The 11,296-nt window shown below is 38.2% G+C and overlaps 1 protein-coding gene across 8 annotated transcripts in view; it reads left to right on the top strand.

Moving 5' to 3' along the window:
• The window catches only part of Ltbp1 (latent transforming growth factor beta binding protein 1), a 413,663-nt gene that overhangs the window by 272,017 nt on the left and 130,350 nt on the right, over positions 1 to 11,296 (top strand). For all 8 annotated transcript variants that reach the window (XM_047522256.1, XM_047522255.1, XM_047522253.1 and 5 more), the window contains one exon: positions 8,683 to 8,805. In XM_047522256.1, coding sequence (XP_047378212.1) covers positions 8,683 to 8,805 — 123 coding nt within the window. The remainder of the gene's footprint in view (positions 1 to 8,682; positions 8,806 to 11,296) is intronic.

Below are 11,296 nucleotides of genomic sequence, written 5' to 3'. Positions count from 1 at the left end.
ATATAATAGTGGAGTTCCTTCTGAGATAATCATACATGTATGGGATTTAATTTGCTCCCCTTCTCCCTCTCCCTGCTCCTCTTCCTCTGCTCTACTGGTCTTCCTTCTATTTATTCATTTTTTGAAAATTGGTGATTTATCAATATACATAAAGGCGATATTTACCATGGTATATTTATACATGCACATGGCATAATTTTGTCAAATTCATTTCACATTCCTCCCTTTTCCCCTCCCTCCTTCCTCCCCCTCAATCTCCTGCTCCACTGATCTTCCCTCTATTTTTGTGAAATCCAAGCCCCTTCTTTTCCCCTTACTTTGCTCTAACTTCCACATACCAGAGGAAACTTTCAACCCATGACTTTCTTCCTATGATTCCAAATCATATTTTCCAATAGTCAATGGCAGCGGGAGAACTGACAGGTATTTTAGTGATTTGAAGTTGTTATTTTACTGTCCGAAGCATACTCTTAGGGCTACCCATGCAGTTTCTAGTTTAAGTTAGTTCAGTATTTTTAGTAAAAACTTTAACAGTTTTGATCTAAATTTGTAAACCAGTTTGGGACCCATTTCTATGCATTTTGAATCAGATTTCTGGTTCATCCTCTTGCTGTGCTTATATCACTGGGATTGAATTCAAAAAAGAAATGTCTGTTTATTTTATTCACACTTCCTCAGGAAAGACAGTGGTGAAGTGAGTCATTAGCACGTTGTATTTTCCAAAAGCTCTTTGACCTTAATCTCTGAGGCTATAAAATCAATGGGAAGATGCCTGCTGTCTATAAGTGATGAGGAGGACCCCCACGATGGATTCATATTTCTGTGAATGTTTCAAGGAGAAATTAGTGTAGAGTCTGTAGACTACAGTCAGAAGTCCAAGACCAACAGAGAGTGTGTATGTTTTAGCAGCATAGTACATGTGAGGCACATATGTATCAAGAAATAAATACAAGCTGTTCTCTGGGCTCAGACAATTCTTTTATCATGTTACCCTGAAGACAGACAGATTGGAAGGAAAGGGAGATGCTCCCACAGTGATTTGACTCCTTTCAGTGAGTCTTGTGATTGAATTCATCCTGTGGTAGGCTGTCATTTATAGTGGTGAGACAGTCAGGAGGGGAGGCGTTGGCAAGCAGGCAGGCCTAGATGGGGCAAATATAACCACATCTTTGTAACCCATACAATAATTTTGGGGGCCAGCCTCAAAGAGCAACATTTCGCAAAATGTACTCCACAGACCACCAATTCAGAGGGATGTTAATAGATTGTGTGTGAAAAAAGGTTCCACAGCCAAATCTGTAGAAAACACCAAGTTAGACAAAGAAAAACAGGAGTTCTTGCCAAAGGACTTCTTGAGTCTTTGTTGTGCTATGTATGTAGAATATGCAGTTTTCCCAAACATATTTGGCCACGGAGCCCCTCCTCTAGGCCCCACAAAACTTGTGTTTTGTAAAAAAAACTCACTTGGGTAAGATTGCTCTAGAATGTTTTTTATCATTCATCTCCTAAAATAATTTTGGAAAAAGTCACACATATTTATGTCAACACATGCATTTTAAAAATAAATCGAATGGATACGATAGATTCATTTCTGGCATATTTCTATTATACATATAAGGCAAAGCTGGGCCTCCCTGTGAAATAGTTTTGATTTCTCGCCTTTCCTGTGGCTATCCCTCAGGAAGGATATATTTCAAAATAACTTATTTGGTGCCTATGAGAATTTTGCCATGTGGGACAGTATACCCAGGTAGCTAGAAAGGTTCTGGATGGACAAGAGATTGTCTTGACTTGGGAAAGAAGTGGGTGCTAAGGAAAGGGGGAGAGAGATAAGGAAGAGTGGCAGATGTATTCTTAAGGAATCACTTCAAAAAAATAACTTCAAAAGGAAACATTTGAAGACTTACAATCTAGAAATTGAGTCCCTCAAAAGTATTGGAGCTCGGGCATCCCTGTGGGATTTCCTGAGGTTCCTTCAAGGGGATGTGCACTCAGTGTCAATCTGCTACTTTGGAAGTTGAAGACATACCTATGTCCTCTTGGTGAGTGGTTTCCTTCTCTATCGAAGTAAGTGATCCTTCTTAAATAGCCAAATTGTCTGTCTGACTGGGGAAAGTATTTTATCTCCAGAGTTGTTTTTTTTTTTTTTTTTCTGCTTTCAAGTGGAAGTCATATTGCTAATGGAATTCCATAATGGAATTTCTGTCCATCAGCAAAAGCTGAACATACACAGCTGAACCTCCAGAAAGCCTCATAGCTTTACACAGCATAAAGATCTGCACACACTGTTCTCACCTTGTACCTAATTCCTGTTAGTTACTAGACATGCCTCATTTCCTGTATAAACTTGCGTCACTGAAAAGGCTGTAAATTATGACTTTGTTAAACATACATACTTTCTATAGGAGAATAGGTGCATAAAAGTCTATTTATTTCCCATAAGGGCACTTATGCTATGTGTAATATATCATGCATTAAATGTCATCCTTTATTTATTCCTTGGCATTTTTGACCCTGGCAACTGGCAGATTGTTTCAAATTCAAAGAATATTTAAGCTACAAGTAACCACAGGGATTATTTGCTTTAGCCCCTTTGACTTACAGGAGAGGAAACACAGGAGAAATTAAGTGAATTGCTCTGGGTAACAGAAGTGAGGTCTAAGTGGGATATTGCTTCTATTGGGTTCCCTGCCTCTTAATCCTTTTGAAAAAATAGAATTTTTGGCAAAATTATCTTTATAAAATGGTAATAGCTGTTGTTGTGTTGCTTACCATCCAGAACTGTTAGGAAGTTCCAGGGAGATCGGGTGTGCTTTACTAATATAAAGGAAGAGGAGGAAGACCTGGGTTTTGCTGTGCTACCTTACCAGATCATTTCCTGGGACCCAACCCTTAGGTTGTTTAAAGAGTTTCTTGTTTTGCTTATTTCTTGACCATTCTTTATTTTTCATGCTCTTTAGTTAATAAAAGACCAGCTATCTTATTTCTGTTGTGTAAGGTTGAACCATATAACATGGCTTAAATATAATATTCAACTATTTTAGACTTAGAAGAAGAGCTGTTTTGTATTCTGGAATTTAATATGTGGTCTGAGGCATGTCATAGTGCCTATAGGTGGAGACACCTGTAAATGTTTTCATTAGGTGGAGAAGGGTATAAATCTGCATGTCCCTCTAGCTCCACCAGCTTTGGCTAATTTAGAGGAGTATGGGAACCAGTGAGTCTCTTTCCATGTTTTTGCTTCTGTAAACTCCTAGATTGCTCTTACCCAGCAGCTCAGATGCAGAGAGGAAGCAGGTGACTGGCTCGAGGAGGTGCAGCCCTTTTATTTTGGCCTTTGTTCTTTAACCCAGTAAGTGGAGTTGCATGCAGTGGTTAATACCATTCCTGTCGAGCATGGAATTCCAGAGAATCAGTGGTCCACAGAGGGAGAGCAATAGATAAATTCATTTTTTAAAAACTGAGTACTAAAATTACTTTTTATTTCATCAGAATACATTAAGGAATGTTGGTTGGTCCTGTAAAATATGAGACTTCCAAAATTCTATTTGGCTACTATAAATTACTTGTAAAATGATAAATATTATAATAAAGTTAGGAGCTTTTCTTTTTCTTCCTGATGGCTGTGGGTGTGTGCACATGTGCACACATGGTTCTGGGAGAAACTTTTCTTAAAGAAAATAGACTTAGGAATGAAGTCTAAGTAGAATTATAATTCAGTTTGCCAATCACATTTCATACCATACAGCTTGGCCTGATATTGCCTTCTCCAGGAGTGTTCCTTAAACTTCTCATATCCAGATATAACAAGTTCAGTTTGGTCCCATGTTTTTTTCTTAATGTATTTTTGAATCTCTTTTGTTCCATTTATCTGGAAAGGTCTTAGTGAGCTTGCCTCAGAAACCCTTTTCAACAGTCGTTCATGTTTCTTATTTCTGAGGTTCTAAATTAAAATCATGAGGGATAAGCTTTTTGTTTTTTTATTTTCTTTTAATACAAAAAATATAGACGATCTAGCCACCCACAAACCTCTCAGGAACAAAGCAGGGTATGGCAGAATTAAGTGGCAAAAACTCAGAATCCCTTTGTAATTTTGAGATGTAAAAATTTACCTTTGGGTGCTGTTAACAATTTATGAGTAGAACTCTTTTCAGAGTTTAATTTGTGAGTTGTTGAAACTTGGAACATGATTTGTCAACAGAAATAATTCAGATCAGTGGTTTTCCACTCCTTAACCATTGCTGTCTTATAGAGCTCGGTCTTCAAGCAGAAGGAAGGAGACTGATTTGCTTTAAGCAGCTGTCCTGGGGTGTTTAGGATCCAGGGACAGGTCTGCAGGGTGCTTTTAGGTCTCATGAATCCTGTTAAGGTCCTGGTGTGACAGGGTAGCACTAGGACTGTCCCTCTGGTCACAAATCATCAAGCTCTGAACCCAGCAACTTGGTGAACCTGGGCTCTGTTTTGCTTCTAGGAGAGCCTCCCATTTATCTTGAGGCTGAGGCACAGTCCCAGAGACCAGGGAAGTGTCCAAAGGTAAAAGATATGACAAAGTCAAGTAAACCAAACCCTTCTAGTCTTTTTATATAGCCAGCTCCCACCTCCATCCCACCTTGTTCCTCAGAGACAGCCTCATTATTTTCTCCCCATCATGTGTATGTTTCTCAATGAGGACCTCATTGACATTTTGGGTTGGACAATTCCTTGTCAAGGGGCTACTCACACTTTCATAATGTTTGACATCCCTAGTGTTCATTCAATATATTTCCCAGGACTTAATGATAGCCCCAGATGTCCCCTAGGTAAGAATACTATATGCCCTTATAGAATCACCAACTGGTTCTCCCTGAGCTGAGAAGGAAACAATCCTATTAACCTATGTCATTCCTGTATACATTTACATTTTAGAAGAGGAAGTTTTTATATCTAAATAGTTAATAAGTATATGAAAATGTTCATTGTCATTACTTATCAGAGACATGCAAATTAAAAGTACAATGAGATAACGTTACCCTCTGCCAGAAGGACTAAATTTAGTAAAAAGACTAGTAACTAGGTTAACAAGGATGTAACAACTGCTACTGGGAATGGAAATGGGCATAAATGCTGTGGACAACTATTTGACAATTTATTAAAATAAATGAAGACCTTCTCTAGCAATCCAGAAATTCTACCCCTAGATATATACCAAATAGTAATATATATAAGATACATACCAAGACCTTCCAAATACATACATGTAAGAATGCTCACAGGTCATTGTTAATAATAGCCCCTGATGGGAAAGAACTCAAATATCCATCAATAGAATAAATAAACTAATTTTGGAATCTTTATGCAATCAAATATAATATAGCAATAAAAATAAACTGCGTGCAACAACATCGATGAATTGCATAACCATAATCGTGAGTAAGAGAAGTCAGACAAAAGAATATATGCAGTTTCCTTTATGGACGTTCAAGGGCAGGCAAGACTGATGAAAGATAGGCGCCAGAATGATAGTTAGCTGTGGGCGCAGAGATGTCAGCTGGGAAGGGACTTGAAGAAATGTTCTTAATTATGACCTTGGTGGTCCCACAGTATGTGCACATACACGCACACTTACAAATGTATATGTAAATTAGCTATATACTAAAGATTAATATACATTGGTGTATATAAATCAATAGAGGATACATGGAAATTTAATGAACCTCTAATTTGTGGTATTTCAGAAAGTATGATTAAAGAAATCAAGACAACTGAAGGAAACAAGCTATCTTTCTAGAAACTGTGAGCCTACACTGGGGAGGAAAATGCATCCTCCTAGGTTCCTAGGACCAATCGGGGCGATGGCTGTGCTAGCTGGTGCTGCACAGGTCTCACTGTGATGAGGATGTTAATAGAGGACTCTTTGGTGATTCCACTTTCCCATGAATTTTTTGGTTTCTTCCTCTCCAGACCCACAGGCTTGCATGGTCCTTACCGTTTTTGTTTGTTTGTTTTTGTTTGTTTTTTTTAATGTGTTCATTCTCGTTTCCCATCGCCAGGGCAGGGCTGTGAGCAATGTTGAGGGGACTCTGAGGAGAGGAATTGGAAGAGGGCACAGAGCAGTGGTCATGAGTTGGGCATTTCTGTAGTGGGGACACCTTCACCTTCACCAGGCAGCCAGCAGTGGGGCTGGGATGGTGCTGCCATATAAAGTTCCTAGTGCTGAGTGTGGTGGCACATGCCAGAAACCCCAGCTACCTAGGATGCTGAGGCAGGAGGATTGCAGGTTCAAGGATAGCCTCAGCCACTTACTGAGACACAAAATAAACAAAACAAAATAAAATCATGGCGGGGGAGATGGGGATTTACCTCAGTGATAGAGTGCCCTAGTATTCACAAGGTCCTGGGTTCAATCCCCAAGGGAGGGGGGAGAAAAGAAAAGAAAAAGCAACAAGTAAGCAGGAAGAAAAGGAACCTCTTAAATTCTGGGTCCCAAGAATGTGATCATGGAATGTGCAGTGGCACAACCAGTGCATTAGGGGTACAGGCCATTTAGGAGAAGAAAGCTGATAATTATACCCTAGTGGGGACTTGAGGGGAAGCAGGAGAGGAGAAATTTGGCCCAGCCTTTTTGACCACAACTGGCTGGTTACCCAAACTTGAGGTTTTGCTTGGGACATATGATAGGGGCTTCACTTGTACCTCGTAAGCTCCAGCTGCACTTGGCACTTTTCCTGGTCCTTCATGGTGGTTTTCCTAAGAAGAATGAGTTATGGGGGAATGTTTTCAATTACATGTTGCGTGTAAATGTGCATTACAGCACAACACGCAGCCTGGTAAAGATCGCGATCAGGTGCTGGGCCAGGTGTGATCTAGCTGTCCCCATTTCCAGCTTCGTTCAAGTTGGAGTGACAAATATGTATTAACTAGGTATTTGAATATCATGAAAATGTTATATTTATCACTGATATTAACTTAAAAACTGCCTGGTTTGGATGAAATATGTGCATATAGGTAGCTCTGACTTCTTAGAATGTGAAATATGTTTAAATTGCTCGAACAATGATTTATTGAGAACTGTATTTGTATTTTGTGATAATTCTGCTAGTATTATTTTGCTATTAATGTGTCCAGTTTTAATTTAGTGAATTAATAGGCTTAAAAAAGTTCATAGAAGAGTTAATGATGGGAAGATATGAATATTATCTGAAATGGAAGGGCTAACAACCAAAATCTATTAAGCCTCAAGGGTCATACTGGATAAAATATGAATAATGACTAATTTTTCATTTTTAATTTATCACATTCCTTTTTGATTTGCAATTACTTACCTTTGCAAGTGACTAAAAAAAGTCTATCTTTTAAAACTCACAACATTTTCGTCTTTTCTTTCACATCATTTTAATTTTTCCTGGATTGACATGTGCAGATGATCCTATGTCTATTGACAGCCATGTTTTCCTCTTTTACTTTTTTCCAGAATCTTCCACTAGTGCTGCTGGCTATTTCTATTTGGGTATCCCAATGTGACCTGAACTCTAAAATTGAATTCTTTGTCTTCTGGCGTTCTTTGTATCTCAGAACTCCTTCCATCAAACCAACAGTGTTTCCTTGCTCTTTTCTCAAATAAGAAACTTCCCAGATGCCTCTGAGTCCTTTCTCCTACTTTCCAGTGCTGTGGTGCCCAGTCAAGCACCATGCATTGTCAGTTCTTAATAAAAAGAAAAAGAATTAGTCACTCCTTTTCTCCCTGATTACTCTCTCTCTCACCAACCTGGCTTGTCACCAGCTTCCTACCTGCTATATTCTTTTAGTGATCAGACTTGCAGTGTCTTTTCACCAAGCCATGTGCTGGCCAGGTGAATTTTTTTCTAGAGCCTGCTCTTGATTACATCCTTTTGCTAAGAATCCTTTCATTTAGCTCCTTGTTCTCAATAAAATTGAATCCAAACTTGGTCTGGCTTTTACCAGTTCTGTCTCTAACTATTTACCTTCCTGAAATTTCCTTTCCAGCCAACTGTTTGACTCACCATTTCCTGAGCCCCTTCCCCTGGCCAGTCTCTGCTTATGCTTCAGTGTCCACCCACACAAATGTTCCTTCCCTTTCTTTCCATCCTGCCCCCTGTCCCAAGACTTTAACACCCTGGCGAAGTCTCACTTCTTCTCGGGCTGCCCCTAACTTCCTTTAGTGACTCTTACTGTCTATATAGGCAATTTCATAATTGAACGTCTTCAAGTTATGGTTGTTCTTATAATCATGGTAACTTGTATGACTTTTCACTTTTTTAGTTTTTCACACATTTGTATGCACAGCTAGGCCGTTGATGGCTCCAGGATAAAAAAAAAAAAAAAAAAAATCTCTTTCTTACCTATAAGCTCTTTAATACCTGATGTACACTAAAACCAACATGTAAGTTCTGCAAAGCCTGGAAATTTTTTGTTGTGGTGGTCAGTTTTGTTCACTAGAAAATTCCTCGCACCTAAAATAGAACCTGGTAGATGTGGAGGTGCCTAAGAAATATTCGTTATGTAAATTAAAAAAATAATTCTTTAGCAACTTGATTTTAGGTCATTAGTACCTGCTAAACACCCCTGCCCTTTTTTTTACTCTAAGAGATTATAGTGAAAAAGAAAGTGAATGCAATTTATAGCTAGACTCTTGCTCAACAGGGCTCTACTGGCTTTATCTAAAAGACTTTGGTTTTCCTGCAGATATTAATGAATGCCAGCTACAAGGTGTATGTCCTAATGGTGAGTGTTTGAATACCATGGGCAGCTACAGATGCACCTGCAAAATGGGATTTGGGCCAGACCCTACCTTTTCAAGTTGCATTCGTAAGTACCGATCACTTTTTGTTCCTATTTTGGATCAGTTACCTTTGGAGTTTATCCAAAAGAAGGGAAATACTCAGTGATCAAGTGAATATTGTAAATATGTAGGAAAACCTCATTAATTAAAATGGCCAGAGGGAAGGTGCCAGCTTGATAAACTGTATCTGTCTGATAGAACCTTCTCCAAAATGCATTTTCATTGCATTCAGAAAAATACAGTAACTAAAACTCAGAGAATAAGCACACTGAGGAAATAGACTTTGGTGAAAAGAGTTAGTTAAAATGATCATATCAACCATTCCTGGTACCTGAGAGATGAAAACAGGTTTTTCCCCCTCATAAATATTTAAGCATTCTTCAGGCTGAATTAAACTTTGTCTCAGCTTCTGCCTTTAATTATTCCAAATTCTGAGTCACTGGAGTCTGATTTTATGAGGTTTCACTGTACTTTCTCAGTTGGATAAGTATGGAAAATAGTTACCAAGGCCCTGCATTTCAGATTTTCTATTTCAGTTCTAATTTCAAATATTCTACCCTATAGTCCTCCCAAACCACCAAAATGCCTCTGAAGTTAGGCTATTTTATTTTACAAACGTCTCTGAGATTTTCTTTCATACATATTAAGGATAAAAACCCTCTACCAAACTACATGTTCTAATATTGGTTCTGAAAATACAATGGAATCACTACCTCTCATATGCCAATTAGTGGTGGATACGTTTTAGGAAAAAGCCCTCAAATGCAGAATTCTTCAAGTTTACCTTATTTTAAATGTAATCATGGCCATTATTATGGAAGTAAGTAAAAGCTACAGATTTTTAAAAGATACACATAGTTAAAGTTTAACAGTCTTAAGCTCAGACATGGCATAAGACTGTTGGGGTGGCTCTAAGAGAAACTCTGTGTTTGTTTCTGTTCTACTAGATTATTTAAAAAATATTTTAATGTGATTTAAAAACAACGATGCTGAGCTGCATCATTCTTGCTCCTAGTTTTAAACTTGCAGACATTCTTTATGAGGATACAGTTACTTGTTTTCATCCAAGCTTTTCTCTCTAACTCTGTCCCCTAAACTGCAATGCAGAGTTGAAGAAATAAATGTAGGGAAATAAAAATGACAGTCACGTTTATTTTTTTTAAGATGGGTTTGTTGAGTCTTTTGAAACATTATTACTAATCATTACTGTTTTCCTTTAAAAACTGTCAAATGCAGATTAGGAACTTTTGCACGTAAGTCCTTTTTTCTGTGTTTTTTTTGTTTTGTTTTGTTTTGTTTTGTTTTGGTACTAGAGATTGAACTCAGGGGCATTTGACCACTGAGCCACATCCCCAACCCTATTTTGTACTTTATTTAGAGACAGGGTCCCACTGAGTTGTTAAAGCCTCGCTGTTGATGAGACTTGCATTGAACTCTTGATCCTCTTGCCTCAGCCTCCCAAGCCTCTGGAATTATAAGCGTGCACCATCGCACCCACCTTCTGTGTTCTTTTGCAGATGGTTCTGATCCTGAAGCAGGCAGACATCAAATTATAGGATTTTTCTTAGGAGGTGGTTAAAATTGGCTGTAAAATTAAGTTTGCATTCAAGGTGCATTTGAAAATTGATGTAAGGACTTGGAAACCTCAGGTCAAAAATTATGGTGTTGACAATATCCATATAATTTAGGGATGATTTTCAGCTGATTTGAATTCCGTAAATAAGAATTCTAAATAGTTTTCTAATTTAAGTGTAAGATATTGTAAAAACTTTTGAATATAAAATTCGTTGTAAATGTCTTTTTTTCCCCCCTCTTACATGATTTGACTTGTAGTATGGTTAAAATTCTTACATTACAGATTGCAGATTAGGTAAACTTGGAGAACTGGTCACTGAGTGTTTTATGAAACTTTGAATAGATCTGATGTCTAGCATTAAGGGCAGCCATCCAGAGTTTAATGAGATTGTAGGAACCTGCCAATGAGAATTTTGAAACACTCACACATTTCCTTAGTATTTATTTTCCCTGTCATTGCCCCAATAATTCTGAACTTATTAAACAATCATCTATTCTTATTTGAAAGGTAAATAATTCAATTTTACGGTTCAATTCCAACAGCTGAAATGCTAAGTACTAAGAGACGTTTGTTGCTAGTTAAATGTTCCAGTTTAGAATTTGAAGGTCAAACGTGGGCTCTTTTGCCGAGTTGAGTAGGCAGGTCTCTCCCTTTTTCCTCCAAATTTATGATGTGTGATAACACACAGATATGTGGAGTTCCTTCAGGGTTTGTGATTTGGACAAATCTAGCCTGATTTGTGGTAAACTCTGAAAAAGTTGCTGGGGGAGTCTGAAGACAGTTGGGAAGGATCAGGGAGGGAGGTGATGGTATCCTTCGGAGCCATGCGTGGTAGCAGGAGGTGATGAGGCATGACGGAGGTGTTATTTAACATTTGGAATATATGTTCTCAAGAGGTATAAAACCAGTTAGAGACAGAGCTTGCAAGCAGATGGTGGAGC

The sequence above is a fragment of the Sciurus carolinensis genome, chromosome 13, assembly GCF_902686445.1.
Source record: "Sciurus carolinensis chromosome 13, mSciCar1.2, whole genome shotgun sequence".
In the NCBI taxonomy this organism is placed as follows: domain Eukaryota; kingdom Metazoa; phylum Chordata; class Mammalia; order Rodentia; family Sciuridae; genus Sciurus; species Sciurus carolinensis.
The sequence above is the reverse complement of the archived record's forward strand: the minus strand, read 5'-3'. Positions and strand labels throughout refer to the sequence as shown.